We start from the raw sequence: 15,430 nt of genomic DNA on the forward strand, positions 1-15,430 counted from the left end.
GAAAGGAGCCCCAAGAGTGATGGGGGCGGGGGGGGGGCGGCAGAAGAGGAAAAGAGCCCCAGGCGAAGGACGCGGGAGAGCAGGGAAAGAGAGAAGAAGAACAGAGACAGAGAGCTGCTGAGAAATGGAGAAATTAGGATTTTCCGGACCCTGCACCAGAGAGAAACTTCAGGAAGCTCATCGGAGGAGGGGCATCTGTCAGAGGATGGCGAATTTTGCTGCCACTAAAGGAAACCGGGAGGGACAAGTTAGCAGTGACGACACCGCCAGTAATCTGGAGCTAAAACAGGACAGTCGAGTGAAGAGCAGGCTAACAGAACGCGCTCCCTAGAATACACAACCAGAGAACGGGAAAGGGCGCTCGCGCCTGGGGTGCTGGATCCAGGAGCCCGGCCACCCCGAGGGCGACCCTCCAGGCCCCCAGTGGCCGCGCCTCTGTCCCCGCAGTGGGCCCGCCTGCCCAGGGCTGCCAGGCCTCGCGGCCCGTTTGAAAACCTGGAGCAGACCCCGCCTGTCCCAGGACAGGAGCGCCGGACCCCTCCGCCTCCCTCGGAGTCTCCTGGCTGCGCGTTTTCCAGGGAAACGTTCCAGCATCAGACGCCGGTTTGAGAACCTGGAAATACCGTTGCGTCTGAAATCCAACCAAACGCACTCACAGACTGCCGAGAGCTGTAAACGAAGTTTGAAAGAGATTTACCTTTCATTTTGATTTAAATGTTGTACAGTGTGTAAAGACGTATTTCTTTTCAAAAACAGAAAAGAAAAGCAGGAAATTGAAGAGCCCGGTTTCTCATCTTCCTCCCACGTTACTCTCGCTGTCCGTCCTTCCGCAAACCGCCGGGGAGCCCTGGCACAGGAGGGGTCTTGGTCGTGGATACAGTAGGACTGTGATTTGATACATGGACGCTACTTACATTTGCAATGTGATTTCACCAAGGGGAACCCATGTAAAATGTGTATATTTAATCTCAATTGCCAAAAAAAAAAAAAAAAAAAAATCACATGCCCCAAAATTGGGGCTATCTTTCCACCAAACTCTTACAAAGTCCACCGCAGGCCAGAGAAATGACACAGAATAGCAAACGGTCACGAGACGCGCAGGTTTTGTTGAAATGCCCTGGTACCGTTTTCTTCTTCCCTGAATTAACACAACGTGGGAAGAGGCGGTAACACCAGGTGCGGGGGCACCCGCCGCCAGTCGGTGGCGCGGGGACAGAGCCTGGGCCACCGTGTTGAGACCGAGGCCGCAGGCTGGCCCACAGCGCCCCCTCGCCGCCCGCCCGCGCACAGGGCTCGGGCCTGCCTCCTTCGCCTGCCCGGACCCCAGACCCCCCAGGGTGCAACCAAGTCTGGCCAGCGCTGGGCCTACCCAGCCGGCCACGCTCCTGGGAAGACCCTGGAACCCAGGCGTGTGTGTCTGGCCCTTCTCTGCGCTGGGCCTCCCAGGAGAACCCGGTTCTCTGAGAGGCGCGCGTCCACATCGACTGGTTCTAAATGCTCAGGCCACTGCAAACACAAGAAACAAAAATACTACGACAACGTTAAGTCTCTCCCTGTCTCTCTCTTTCTCTCTCTCTCTCACACACACACACACACAGCCCTGGGCAAAGCGGGGAGGATCCGACATGAGCCTGAAGCCACTCACTGCCTGGGCCATGGCACCAACGGCCCGCTTTCGCGGCAGCTCCTGGTCCCTGCTCGCTCCCGCCGTCATCCCAGCTCAGATGACAACCTAAAGCAGCAGCAGGGAAGTGCCGGACCTCAGCCAGGCGGCCCCACGTGCCTGAGCGCCCTTCTCGCCCCTGAGCGAAACAGCCAGGGCCCTGCTGGGGGCGGCTGTGGTGCCCGGGACGCCACCACCCTCTCCCCGCGGCCTCCCCTCTCCGCGGGACCCCAGTCCAATCCGAGCTCACGGGGCCACCCCGTAGGCGGCCTCGCAAGGAACACCACGGGGAGCCTTCACACTTGCGGGGTGTTTTTCCCAATTTTTTTTAAGACGACAAAGTCAACTTTAACCTAAGAAAAGGAAAAGTGATTTTTTAAAAATCTGAGAGCTTTATAGCAAAGCCGAGTTTATATATTCCAATAACAATGAAAAGCGCAAGTTTTAATGTCTCTGCGTAGGCATTTTAATTTGCTACAGTCACCACCAATAAAAACAGCGTGTAGTGCGAGTCGACTGTGTAATAGTGCGAGGTAGACGGTTTTTATTAGCACCAGGCAGCAGCAGTATGGAAAATTTAGATTTCGGCGGAGGAGTATAATTGCTGGGGGGAAGGTACACACAGGAAGGGAAGAGGCCGTCTTCAGACTCAGGCGCTGGGCTCAGGAGAGGGGAAGGGCAGGCCATCCTGGAGATGCGCGCTGGACAAGGCACAGCCTCCAAGTGCACTTGTCTGGCTACACATTTAATTGGTGTCAAAATCGACTGTATCTAGAGCATAAGGTCCTGCTCTGAACTGGGGATGTTTTTGTAATAAGTCGGTGTTTTCTCTTCTGCCCCAGCGGGAGGTCAGGCCGGAGGAGGGTGGGAGGGAAGAAAAGCCCCAAATGCTAATGACCCCACAGCAGGAAGGGTCTTTAGAAATGGAAATACTCAGGGCTAGTCTACTCGGGTGAGAAAAACTAGACCCAATTTTTTTCACCTAAACCAATATGATTGGAAGTGAACCCCAAAGGGCTGCAATCGGATCTGCCGCTGTTTGTGTTTGTTTCCCCGTGTGTGGGCATCTCCTTCCTGCATCTTTCTGGAGGAATTCCTCCCAGGAAAACCAAAACTGTTACATATGTTGACAGCGGCTCACCCCACCAGGCTACTGAGGTATCTCTTTTTCTTTTTCTCTCTTTCTCTCCCACTTCTCTTGCTTTCAACTCTATAATTATTGATTTAAAATATCTGCCCTGAACTGAATTAACATGTCCCACGTGGAGTCGCACCTGAAACACGCCCGCTTGGTCCTCCAGGTGACCCCGAGTGTGTGGAAGTGGCGTGCATGTGTGCTAGGGCTGGTGGTCATGGGGGGGTGTGCACTCAGAGGACAGGGAGGGTGGGTACAGTGTGGAGAGCAGGTGCGGCCGGGATCTGGGAGGGAGAGGGGTCCTGGGCCTGGGAGCACTTACCGGGAGCGACAAGCCTGGGGCCAGGGAGTTGTCAAGCACAACAGGGCACTTTGCAACTGGTTTCCTCTCTCCTGGAGAAAGACAACCGCGGCCTGACTGGCCTGCGTGTGTCTCCTGCTGCCCTGCCCAGACCGGGCTGGCGGCCTAGCCTGCTCTTCCGGCCCAGCCCAGAGGTCGCAGGATGCCACATCCTGAACTCACAGGCCGACCTGGGGGCTGCAGCACCCACCGGCTGGGGGTGCCAGCTGCAGGCCTGAGCTGTGGCCCAGCTCCCAGCCCCCGGCGGCCTCCCACCTCCACTGCACCCACTGGAGATGGCTTCTGAGGAAGAGGCACCTGTCGCGTGGGTGCCCCCACTGGGGCCAGTACACACCTGAGGCCTTCTGAACCCCCTGAGCGCCCCCCATAGGTGACCCTTCAGGCTGAGTAGCCAGATATCCTCTTCTCCTCCGCTGTCCCCGGGTGGGGGAAGGGTGGAGGAGCATGCCAGGCTGGAGTCTCAGGGACCGTGTCTAACCACCCTGCCTCTGAGCCCGTGAGGCACCTCCTGAGCCACATGTTACCTGAGCTACCTGTGATGCCCACTGTGCCAGGGCCATCAGCCGGCTGCCCTCTCCTCTCTCTTCCGGGGGTGGCGAAGAGGCTTCACATCCTGCCAGACGCGGTTTCTCTGGTGGCCGTCATCTCCGCGAGAGTCCTGCCAACACAAATCCGAAAGAGGAGTCAACTTATCAAAACAAAATACAATAAAACTCCTTTGGCGGATGGCATCTAACGAGCGAAGCATTGCGGTGTGTGCCACACGTTCCCAACGAGAAAAATCCTGTCATTAAGGGACCGGGGTCTCCGCTGCTCACCTCAGGGCCCTCCTGGCACTTCGAAACCAAGGCCCCCCCATCCGGGTCCATGCTGGGCGGAGCGGGGTGCGAGGCGCAGGCCGCCAGAACGCGAGGGCGCGGGGAGCCTCCAGCCACGAGGCAGAGCAGAGCGAGGAAGGTGGGAGTGGGAGCCCCGCACACCACCCCAAGGAGGACCCAGGCCGTGGCTGCCACCATCCTGCCTCCTCCCCGTTTCCTTGCGACTCCGGACTGGACGCCGGAGTCCGGCACTCAGTCATCTCGGCTGGCCTGCCTCCCTGGGGTGGAGAAGGGACACGGGCCGTGCGTCCCCCAAGTGGACCCGGCCCGGCCCGACTGCGGGCGGCCTCTGCTAGTCCGAGCGAGCCGAGCTGGGGGGCGGGGCAGTGGGGGAGGGGGAAAGGGAGGAGGAACGAAGAAGGTGGCTGGGACGAGCTGGGGGAGCCGCCTGGAGCGGGGTAGGGGGACGTGGCTGGAGTAAGCGCGAGTGGGGGGTGCGCGCCGGGGCACGCAGCTCGGCCTGGCTAGGCTGCAGGGCCGCGGGCCGGGGCCGGAGCTGCGAGAGAGGCGGCTGCGCCACAAAAGCCTTCGCGTCCCTCCCTCGCGCCCGCCTCCCTCTCCTCCGCCCTCCCCGCCCCTCCCCTCGCGGCTCCCCGCCCCTCCCCCGGCCGCCGCCGGGCGGCTGGAGCGGGCGGAGCAGGGGAGGGGCGGGCACCCGAATATGCAGATGAGCGCGTGACGGACAGCTCCGCGTTCCAATGTCCCTCGGAAACTCGAGCGCTCCTTCCTCAACTCCTCACTCCCGACTCCAGACTCCCCCAAACCCCGACCGCCGGCCTGGCGCGCGGCTGCGCCTACCGGCTCCGCGCTGCCGCCGCCGCCGCCGCCGCCACCGCCGCCCCGCCGTTCCCCCGGCCCGCGGGCCGCCCAGGCTAGTGCCCGGGCCGGCCTGCGTCGGCCCTCGGCGCGGGTGCCCGCCGCCGCGCCGCGCCCCGGCCGGGCGTGGATGGAGGGCGCCGCGCGCCCAGCCCGCTGCTCGGCGTGACGCGGGCCCCGCGCCCCGCGCCCACCATGTCCTACCCGCAGGGCTACCTGTACCAGGCGCCCGGCTCGCTGGCGCTCTACTCGTGCCCGGCGTACGGCGCGTCGGCGCTGGCGGCGCCGCGCAGCGAGGAGCTGGCGCGCTCAGCGTCGGGCTCGGCGTTCAGCCCGTACCCGGGCTCGGCGGCCTTCACGGCACAGGCGGCCACGGGCTTTGGCAGCCCGCTGCAGTACTCGGCCGACGCTGCCGCCGCCGCGGCCGGCTTCCCGTCCTACATGGTAACCGTGCGCTGTTCGGGACGCGGGACACCGGGGCGTGGGGACCCTGGTGGGGCCCGGGCCGCGTGGGGTGGGGATCGGTGAGCGGGGACCGCAGGGAATGTGGCGCGGGCGGTGGCTCCGGAGTCGCCGGCTCTGTCTGCCGCGCCGCAGGCGGAACAAGGGGCCGGGGTGGCGGGCAGCGCGTTCAGCAGGGGAAGTCCTGGCCGGGCCCAGCGCCCCGTGGCGCTCCCCGTTGGCTCGCCGGATAATTTTCTCCAGGAACCTGGGAAGTGAGACTCTGCCGTGGCTGGCGTCTGCGGTGGGTTGTCCCTGGTTCGGGCATCGCAGCCTGGTGAGGGGTCCGGATCCGGCCGAAGACTCGCCCGCCTTGGCGTGGGGTGGGAGGGACGGCGCCACTGGGGCCTCTGGGGCGGCCGCTGGGTAGTTCGCATTCACTTTCGGGGAATTGGGGCAGCGGGGTCACCGAGTTAGGGGAGGAAACGGAGCATCCGGCTGCAACTCCGGATCCTGGCCCGAGGCGCCCTGGTCTCGGGCCTTAATCTGCCCGCAGACCTTGCTTTCGGAAAAACGTCTGGGCAGGCGTGTGCCTCGCTAAGTGCCCGAGTCCTCAGCGCATCGAGAGCAGCTCCTGCTCCCGCAACCCGGGGCCGGTTCTCGTGCCTCCGGTGCGCAGCTGGGCCAGGCCGGGCCCTCGGCGAACCACGTTATGGGCGATTGAGGCCATTACGGGGATTGTGGCCACTGCCGGCCCTCGGTGGAATTCCAGGGCAGCGACTGAGTAGCAGCGGCCTAAGCGAGGGTTGCAAATGTCTCGAATTTAAACGTTAAAGGGTGAATTAAAATGCTAATTACCGCGTATTTGAAGAATTCGAAACGGTGACTGGCTTCTGAGTTGCAAATTGGATTTGCAGAGCTTTAGAGCGGTGAATAGCGGAGTGGGGCTTTGGGGTATTTTTTTAACCATATAAGGGCGGGGACGAGGGAGTTGGGTGAGGCAGTGGCACTTGAAGCATCCAGAGAAATTTAGATATCAAGAAACTACCTGTAGGCCTGTGTGCACACACGTGTAAGTGTGTGAACATCTGTGCGCGCCGCTCTGGAACATTTAAGGGAAGATAAGTCATCTTAGGAAAGTGAAATAGTTCAAAAAAATCGAGAATAAAACTACAGTATTTTTTGTGATCCACAGCTGGCCCTAAATCACACTGCTTTTTACCTTCTTTTTTGCTGCGGGAAGGGCGGCTTGAGAGCGGGAGACTCGCAGAGGGAAAGGCGGAGGTGGGCGGGCGGAGGGGTCGCGCTGGGTCGATGCCTGCCTGGTCCCCGCACACCCCACTCACAGGCTCTTGTTGGTTCCAGGGCGCTCCCTACGACGCGCACACGACCGGGATGACAGGCGCCATCAGCTACCACCCGTACGGCAGCGCGGCCTACCCGTACCAGCTCAACGACCCGGCGTACCGCAAGAACGCCACGCGGGACGCCACAGCCACGCTCAAGGCCTGGCTGAACGAGCACCGCAAGAACCCCTACCCCACCAAGGGCGAGAAGATCATGCTGGCCATCATCACCAAGATGACCCTCACGCAGGTGTCCACCTGGTTCGCCAACGCGCGCCGGCGCCTCAAGAAGGAGAACAAGATGACATGGGCCCCGAGGAACAAAAGCGAGGATGAGGACGAGGACGAGGGCGACACGGCGAGAAGCAAGGACGAGAGCCCCGACAAGGCGCAGGAGGGCAATGAGACATCGGCGGAGGACGAAGGTGAGCGGGCCGCCCGCGGCCGGCGCACGGTCTTGGTCTCGGGGACCTTCCCTCGCAGGCTGGGCGCAGAGCCGGGGTCGGGGACACTGCCCCGCGACACCCCAGGTCCGGGCTGAGCCCCAGCCGCCCGCTGCCTTCGCTCATTTCCTGGGGAGGTCCAGCTCTCCCAGACATGGCAGGGGTTGGGGCGAGGTGAGGGGTCGCCTGGGGAGGGCGGGTACCCCAGGATGTGGGGCGGAGGGGGTTCTAGTGCCCGCACTGTTCCCGCGTGCCACCAACCATGCCCGCGCCCCCTCAGGGATCAGCCTGCACGTCGACTCGCTCACGGATCACTCGTGCTCAGCCGAGTCGGACGGGGAGAAGCTGCCGTGCCGCACCGGGGACCCCCTGTGCGAGTCGGGCTCCGAGTGCAAAGACAAGTACGAGGACCTGGAGGACGAGGAGGACGAAGAGGAGGAGGCCGAGCGGGGCCTGGCGCCGCCCAAGCCCGTGACCTCGTCGCCGCTCACCGGCGTGGAGGCGCCGCTGCTGAGCCCCCCACCGGAGCCAGCGCCCCGCGGGGGCGGCGGCGGCAAGACGCCCCTGAGCAGCCGGACGTCGCCAGGCGCGCCGCAGCCCGCCAGCAAGCCCAAGCTGTGGTCGCTGGCCGAGATCGCCACGTCGGACCTGAAGCAGCCGAGCTTGGGCCCGGGCTGCGCGCCCCCGGGGCTGCCTGCGGCCGCCGCGCCTGCCTCGTCGGGGGCCCCGCCCGGCGGCTCGCCCTACCCCGCCTCGCCGCTGCTCGGCCGCCACCTCTACTACACGGCGCCCTTCTACGGCAACTACACGAACTACGGGAACTTGAACGCCGCGCTGCAGGGCCAGGGGCTCCTGCGGTACAACTCGGCGGCCCCCGGCGAGGCGCTGCACGCGGCACCCAAGGCGGCCAGCGACGCGGGCAAGGCGGGCGCCAATCCGCTCGAGCCCCACTACCGGCCCCCGGGCGGCGGCTACGAGCCCAAGAAAGGTAGGCTGCCCGTGGCCGCGGGGTCCCCAGGGAGGGAGAGCCGGCTGCCGGCCTGGCCGGGCAGAGCTCCTGGGACAGCAGCGGGAAGGGCCGGGAACCCCAGCCGTTTGGGGGAGTGAGGGAAAGGCCGGCCGCCCTCCTGTGAGCCCAGTTAGCGACAGGGACCGAGGGGCAGCGGGGCGGGGGAGTAAGGCCAGAGAGCGGGGGCTCTTCTCAGGCTCACCCCGGCATTATTTACGTTTTATTCACTTATTATTCGTTTTACTGCTGTTACTATCATGCCTTTTAAAACAGTTGTAGCAGACATAAATGGCCACAAAATGCAGGCAACAGCCCGTGTCCCTGCTGGGGGAGTGCCCGCCTGGGTCTGCTGCAGCGCCTCGGGTGGGTTAAGGGGAGTCTCAGCTGGAGCCTCCTCTCTGCCTTTGGCTGGGAGGAAGCAAAACGTCCCCAGTTACTCTGAGAGGCATTATGTCTTCAAAACAGGAAATAACAACCATCGGCTTTCTTCTCGCGTTTCTGTGTTGCCTCTGCTGCTCGGCATTCGGGCTACCTGCTAGAGGAGTCGAGGGGGGACGGAAGTGAGCATTAGGGAACACAACCAGAGGTGTCTCAGATAGTGGTGCCAGGGACAGCCGGTTCTGCAGCCGTCTGCTGTTTGCATGGGTGCCTGGGAGGGTGGGTGCACGTCTGCTCTGCGAGCTGCGGGCTGTGGGGTCGGGTTCTCACTAACTGCCCCTCCCCCGACAGATGCCGGTGAGGGCTGCACCGTGGTTGGCGGGGGCGTCCAGCCCTACCTATAGAAGGGCCAGCGTGGCGTGCAAGTAAGTGGGCACCCTGGTGCTTCCCACACCCCGGGGAGCCTCCCAGCACCAACCGCTCTGTGCACTCGCTTAATGTGTTTTTCTTGCTGCTTTTCATGAGGTTGGAAGATAGAGCATGTCAATCTCCTTTGGCCTTTTTTCCCTTAAAGCGGGAGAGTGTCTGTTCTGTTTTGTAGATTCCCGATTTCTGGCTCAAGTTCTGTTTTGAAGAGTCATTCCTTAAACTGGAATATATATCGCAACACTGCTGTTGTTCTCTCTTTGAAAAAAATAGATTATTAAAATCTGGGCATTTGAATGCAATTTGGAGCCAGTTTTACTATGCTAGACACATGCTAGGCACCGGCTTTGATGGGCTAGTGTCACTGAAACTCGAAGTCTCAAAACCTTCATAGATGATGTTTACAGGCTGGGACTGGAGAGGCACCAGGGGTGCCAGCCTTTACCAGCCCTGCCCTCCCGCGTGTCCACGTGGACCAGACAGGACTCTGAAGTTCTCCTGGCTCACAGCAGTTTCTCAAAAAATATGTTGCTTTACAACTAGACAAAATTACTAATCACAGATCTTGAAGATGGGAGAGGTGGAACCATTTCTGGTCAACTCATTTCCTAATGTGATGGTGTCAGTGTGGAACTGAAGGATTTGGGATGATTTGGTTTTTTCCTTGGTCCACAGGTAGGTGTCACAATTGCTTTGGAAAAAAAAAAGTCAGCAGGCCATTCTCCCTTCCCAAGCTCATAAACACACAGATACAAACACCAGATCTCTAATCCGGACCACATCTTGTGCCACTGTAAGGAGAAGGATCCACCCAGCACTGTCCACCCACAGACTCTAGTGATTGGAACAGACTGTTGTTGGACATACGTGAATTTGTCGGCATAGTATAGCTCCCCCAATGTATGTGTGACTCTTGGAAACAATCTGTTTTTCTCAGGATATCTTGAATTGATCACTTCATTGCCACGGTATATATTCTATAGGTGTGATAGGATTTACTGTAAAGTTTATTTGTAAAAGATGTACACAGTAGAAATAAAACGTGATTGAAGAACTTGAGTACTTCAGAAGTGGAAACAAATTTGATATTTATTTTTATAATGATATAAAGCTTCTAGTAATTTATGCAAGTTGTATTGCAATGGAATCTAAACTTTTTGTAAATAAATTCTGCCTGGTTTTTATTTGAACATTGCTGGTTATACAATCTTTGTTGGTTGTTTAACATGGATTCTTTACTAATTTATATCTTAAATTGTAAATAAAAACAGACTAGTCTACAGTAATATGGTGTTTGGGGCTCATTTTTCCTAGAAGAGAGAGTTGGGTTTGGAGCCCCCAGGCGATGATGACCTCCAGGTGATCTGACCTCCCCTTCTCAGTGAAAAGCTGTGTGAAATAAACTCTCCTTTCTTATGCTTATTAAAAAGAAAGGCAGACATAGAAAAATGCGTGATAGGAAGATACATGTGGTTCTAGATTATTTATATACAAATGTATTGCAAGAAAATTAAGATTTTTTTGTGCTCTGAATATGCAAATTACTTGTTAGTGTAAATTTTTAAAACTAAGCAAAATATAATAAAATGATCTGATACCCCTATGCATTTTATATTTATTTCTGATGCTGATTTATTGAACCTCCTCAGTAAGCTAAACTGCAGAATATAATATGGATAATGGAGAGGTACATCCCCCACAATAAAGTGCTGATGGGAATAATTGTTTTTTTAAAGCTGAATTATCCAAATTGGCACTATTCAGATTTACTGAATGATTTCTTAACTCTCCTTTTCATATAACTCACATTAAATGCGAGGTGAAGTCTGGGGGGAGGGACTTAGTTTCCTCTCAGAGGCTGTTACCCTTACCCTGGGGGAAAAGAAAGGTTTAAACAACCTGAGACTATGGCCTCTTTATTGTGTGACTCACTTTCTAATTACAGGACACGTCTAAAATTTGTAGTCACATAACATATTCTCTTTGATTAGTATCATAAAAGCAGCAAACCTGTCACTTTAATTTTCAGCAGAATTATATGGATATCCACATAATATAATTTCAGAAAAGAAATGAACAATCATTTATTTCCTCTCCAAAGATAAATTGAGTGAATATAACTTACGGTTATAAAACAAGAATAATAGCTTCTTAGATTGCCCTTTAATCAATCATACACTTATTTTTCAAGAGGTTCATCTATTTTACTCCATGATTAATAATGTTGCGGCATGAGAGCATTGTTGGATCCCAGTGGGGGAGGTCTCCGATGCTTCTAGCTGCTTTGGAATGGTCAGTTGGGGTTCATTATGGGCTGATATTGAACAATTTATAAAATCTTGTCTAAACATCTGCCAGCTCCGATAGGCCGATGTGTCTGAGGATGGGAAATTGCTGGACCAGTTGATATTGACAAACGGATCTCTCTCCAGTGGCTTTTTGTGCCATAGAAATTAGTGGCCTCTTGCTGGGGTCTTGTTAGAAAGGGTATTTGAAAGTAATCTCAGATCCTTGGGGCAAAGCCAGGGGACTGTTCACTGGACACAGAACCACGCTGGCGGCGAGGAGCAATTGTGGTTTGACTGGAGAACCTGAGCGGACCTCGGTTTTGGTTTTCTATTGCTTCTCATGCATTTTGTTGGTTTTAAATACTGAAGCGTTTGGAGGTCAGACATAAAGTCAATCTCTGGGGTGGAGAACTATTTTTCTCTCTTCCCTGCCTCCTCTAGTAATACATATGGAAATGTTCGCAGCTGAGCTGTCTGCTGGGGAGAGGGAAGAGTGTTCACATGGGAAGCCTTCCTTGCCACTCTGTGGCAGTGTGTCTGGAAGCAAAGAAATTCAAGGTCTGGAGAAGCAAGAATGAGCGTTGAGTACGTTTGCTGTTTTGGTTTTAGACATAAAACCTTCATAGAATTTCCATAAAGATAATGATTTCTCCCCTCCAGGAAGCATTTTATATTGCAATATCACGGTCCTAAGTACTTCACTTTTATTAGCATTAACCACATTTCCTAAATCAGCAGGGAATAAAATGCCCGCGGCAGCAATATATCTCTGTTGTATGTAACATTCTAACGAGAGCATTTTGAAGACCAGTGAAAAGTCTGAAAGTTAACAATATTTAACAAAACAAACACCGAAAGACCATGCACACTAATGAAGATACATTTCCAGCAACACATCTCTTAGGGAGGAGCGGAGCGTGCGGGGAGAAATCCAAGCACGAATTGATCTCTGTGCATATGTTCAGACACTGGAGCTGGGTGAAAGCCGCCTCCCTTTGGGACAGGGAAGATTGTTTTACCTGCACGTGGGATTCCTGTTCCCCCCGCTCAGACCCTGTTCTCTGGGACGACCTGCACATTTCAATTGGTGAAAATTCAAAGCCGCTCAGGAGATTAGCCCAGGCTAAAGAAGCTTCTTTGATGTTTATATGCCCAACAAATTATCAAAGATTTCCATAACTTACCCACCCGTCTCCTGATCTGAATTTCTTTCTGGAGAACTTGATTTTTAAATATACGCTAAGAACATAAAACCCGCAGGTGTTTAGAGGATCTTTTTAAAGAAATGCAGAGTGATTTATGAGCGCCTCTCCACGCAGGTCGCCGGGAAAGATGAATGAGGAAGAGAAACAAGGAAGGGAGGGAGAGAGCCCTCCTCGGGGAGGGAGGCAGCTAATGGGGTCTGACTTTCATTTTTGTTTTAAAATTTTGTTAATGCAAAATTACGTAGCGGGCCAAGATAGAATCCTCCTCTGCAGTTGTTGACGAGGTCGGGGACCCGTCGGCCGGAGCACGGAGCACGGGGGCCCTGGGGCGTTCGCCCCGACTTGGCGCGGTGCAGGCCCGGGCGCTCCGGCTCCTCCGCCCGCGCCCGCGTGGTCAGCGGCGACAGCTCTCCGCGCTCCGCGGCCCGGGGTTGCATTAGAGCTGATTTATCGGAATTCGCGCTTTAATCTCAGGTGGGCCCCGGGGGCCGGGCGCTGCCGAGAGCACGGGGGGCGGTGGGGGGCTTGCCCTGCGGCCGGCGCGGGCGCTGCCTCCCGCGCCCGTCAAATGTCAACATTTGTTCCCAATAAAAGAGTTATTGTTTCTGCAAAGCTGCCCAGCAACTGCCTTTGAAACTTGGAAAGAACTTCATCCACCTTTGTCTGCGGCGAGGCGGGAGGGGCGGGGAGCGGAGGGCGAGGCAGGGGCCGGGGGCGGCCGGCCTGGCTCAGGCAGCCTGGAGTCCTGGGGTGCGCCTCGCCCGCCCCCCTCGCGCCGCCGCGGGGTTCTGGAGGTGGGGGAGTGGCGGGGCGAGGGGTGTCTCCACGAGGCTCCTCTCCATGCTCGTGTTGATCAGATATCTGCAGGCTCCCGGAGGTGCGAACCACTGCGAAAAAAACGCAGAGATGAAATAGCCACCCTCCAAAGCTCCAGAGCGTTTTCGGATCATTTACAATTACATTTAAATATTTATTGAAGAGGCTAAAAGTAAAGTGGATTCTTTGTTTTTTAACGATACAGATAAATGTACACTAAACTACCACTGTTAGAACCCAATTAAATAGACATCAATTTGAAAAAAAATCATTCCAAACCAATTTGTGGTCCTATCAGAGGCAAGCATTTTCAAATTTAAGTAACACTCTGAATTATTAGAAAGTTTTCTCTAAGTCACAGTATACAATAATTGTCACTATATAATTTTATTTGGTGCATTGGAAATACCAAGGAAGACATTCATTTAAACTACAAATTAAAAATATAAATAGAGCTATTAAATATGTGTTTTTAAACTGCTTTTACAGAAATAGCATTTTAAATATTTTTAAAATGTGTTAACCCAAGGGGCTATCTTGGGAACAATACACAACCGTCTGTGATATGTGGATATTATGATTAACATCATTTGAATTTCTACAAATCGCAAGGGGAACATGTCCCTTTGATGTATTTTCAAACCTTTATGCAAGTGACAAATCCCTACAGATATTTTAAAGGCTAATTATAAGGAGAAGTAATCTATGACAATATAATTTTCCAGTTGCTGAAAATTACTTTCTATTGGCTGTAATGAAAGTACTCACTAGCCCCCCCACCCCTTTGCTGGGCTAGAAGACCCTGAAGCTGGTATTTGACAATATGCACTTGGACCTCAGCCACTGATGGGCAGAAGAGAAACCACTTCTTACCCCAGTTTCAGGGTACAGTCACGCCACTTGCATGTTTCACTCTACCCCTTCACCTGCACCCTCTGCAAACAGAGGAATATGGTCTCAGCTGCCACCTCTGTCCTCCCCACCCTCCTAGTAGAGAATAGGCTTGTGTTCCCAGGGTGAGGGCAGAGTGTTCTCCCTCTTTCTAAGAAAGATAAAAATGGAAGACATTATTTAGGAGGTAATACAATAAAAAAAGGAATGAGTTATGAAATATCTGTCATCGGTTCTTTTGCAATCCCAGGTAAGAGGAAAGAGGAAGAATGTTTTTTGTTTGTTTAAATCTGGCCCCAAGATAATAAATAAACGTCTTTTTAAAAGGTGTTCCAATGTTACTTTGTTCTATATGGAGGTGAAAGCAAATTAAATCCAATATTCGTATGGCATTGACAGCCAGGTTTGGGGCTGCCTCCAATGCACAGCCAGACGATCTTCCCAGAGAATACCCAGAGGGAAGAAACAAAACAAGGCTACACGAGCACTCCCATTTTTGTGGGGAGATAAATTGACAATTTATTATGTGTAACTCCTGATCAATTATTAATCATTAGTGTCAACAACAGGGTTATAATTACCTTCAGTTATTTTGAGGAATATTTGTTTTTTCATTTCTCTGATCTGGTAATTAGTTAATGCTCTTGAGTAATAAATTCAAAGAAGAGTGGATCAGACCCAACCTTCCCCACCCCTCCGTTTTGGTGACCTTTAAATGAAAACACTCACATTCACCTGCTGGGTTCTCAGAAATACCCTCCTTGTCTCCGTTCTACCAGTGGGCACCTTTTTTTCTGCCATAAATAATGATTCCAGAGGAAAAGGGGAAAATGACAAACAAATAGAGCGCAGCTGGAATTAATAAGGCTGATCAAAGTTAGTGGGGCTGCGCCTGCTCCCACAGCGCAGGGCCGAGCCCATAAAGGTGCCAGCAGTTCTCGCCTCTCCCCTCCAAGGCAAGAGAAAGGGCAAATCTAAGGGCTCAACCCCGATATCCTCTTACAGGGGAAAGGGGGGCTGGGGAACAACCTTTGTTTTGGGGCCTTGCAATTACCAGCGACGCAGGCCGACTTGGCCTGCGCGGGACCCGCACTGCGCCTTAGCCCAGCGCGGGGGCGAGTCCCGCGTGCACCCTGCTCTCGCACCCACCTGCAGTCAGGTGAGGCGCGGTTGGGGGGGTGCTCTGGACTCTGAAAGGTCAGGAGGTGAGTTACCAGGTTAGGTGGGGACAAGTAGGCGGCCCTGGGAGGTGGGGGCAGCCGATCCCACAAGCATCTTGGAGAAGAGAGGCCACCCCAGCCCCCGAACCGCGCCACAGCCCATGGGAGGAGGAG

The 15,430-nt window shown here is 55.1% G+C and overlaps 2 protein-coding genes across 3 annotated transcripts in view; one reads left to right on the forward strand and one right to left on the reverse strand.

The window, feature by feature from the left end:
* Nucleotides 1-4,175, reverse strand: part of LOC105824111 (chromosome unknown open reading frame, human C5orf38) — a 16,058-nt gene extending 11,883 nt beyond the window's left edge. The window contains 3 exon segments of the mRNA XM_012661477.1: nucleotides 3,978-4,017; nucleotides 4,020-4,073; nucleotides 4,076-4,175. Of these exon segments, the coding sequence (XP_012516931.1) occupies nucleotides 3,978-4,017; nucleotides 4,020-4,073; nucleotides 4,076-4,175 (194 nt within the window).
* A 615-nt stretch (nucleotides 4,176-4,790) lies between these two features.
* Nucleotides 4,791-10,496, forward strand: IRX2 (iroquois homeobox 2). Of its 2 annotated transcripts, none has more exons than XM_012661478.1 (5): nucleotides 4,791-5,297; nucleotides 6,660-7,065; nucleotides 7,364-8,071; nucleotides 8,822-8,895; nucleotides 9,572-10,182. In XM_012661478.1, the coding sequence occupies exons 1-4, from the start codon at nucleotides 5,049-5,051 to the stop codon at nucleotides 8,872-8,874; spliced, it is 1,416 nt and encodes a 471-aa protein (XP_012516932.1). In that variant the 5' UTR covers nucleotides 4,791-5,048; the 3' UTR covers nucleotides 8,875-8,895; nucleotides 9,572-10,182. The 2 variants fall into 2 exon arrangements, with proteins under 2 accessions (XP_012516932.1, XP_012516933.1); XM_012661479.1 differs by having other exon boundaries at nucleotides 4,793-5,297; nucleotides 9,646-10,496.
* The last annotated feature ends 4,934 nt before the right edge of the window (nucleotides 10,497-15,430 follow it).

Source organism: Propithecus coquereli, unplaced genomic scaffold (assembly GCF_000956105.1).
Source record: "Propithecus coquereli isolate 6110/MARCELLA unplaced genomic scaffold, Pcoq_1.0 Scaffold711, whole genome shotgun sequence".
Classification (NCBI taxonomy): Eukaryota; Metazoa; Chordata; class Mammalia; order Primates; family Indriidae; genus Propithecus; species Propithecus coquereli.

What these genes read in the sequence shown, in the direction of transcription:
- IRX2 (XM_012661478.1), top strand. Translation starts at nt 5,049, where the DNA reads ATGTCCTACCCGCAGGGCTACCTGTACCAGGCGCCCGGCTCGCTGGCG. An exon ending in GACATCGGCGGAGGACGAAG is followed by an intron (nt 7,066 to 7,363) that starts GTGAGCGGGCCG and finishes GCGCCCCCTCAG; the next exon opens with GGATCAGCCTGCACGTCGAC. An exon ending in CGGCTACGAGCCCAAGAAAG is followed by an intron (nt 8,072 to 8,821) that starts GTAGGCTGCCCG and finishes CTCCCCCGACAG; the next exon opens with ATGCCGGTGAGGGCTGCACC.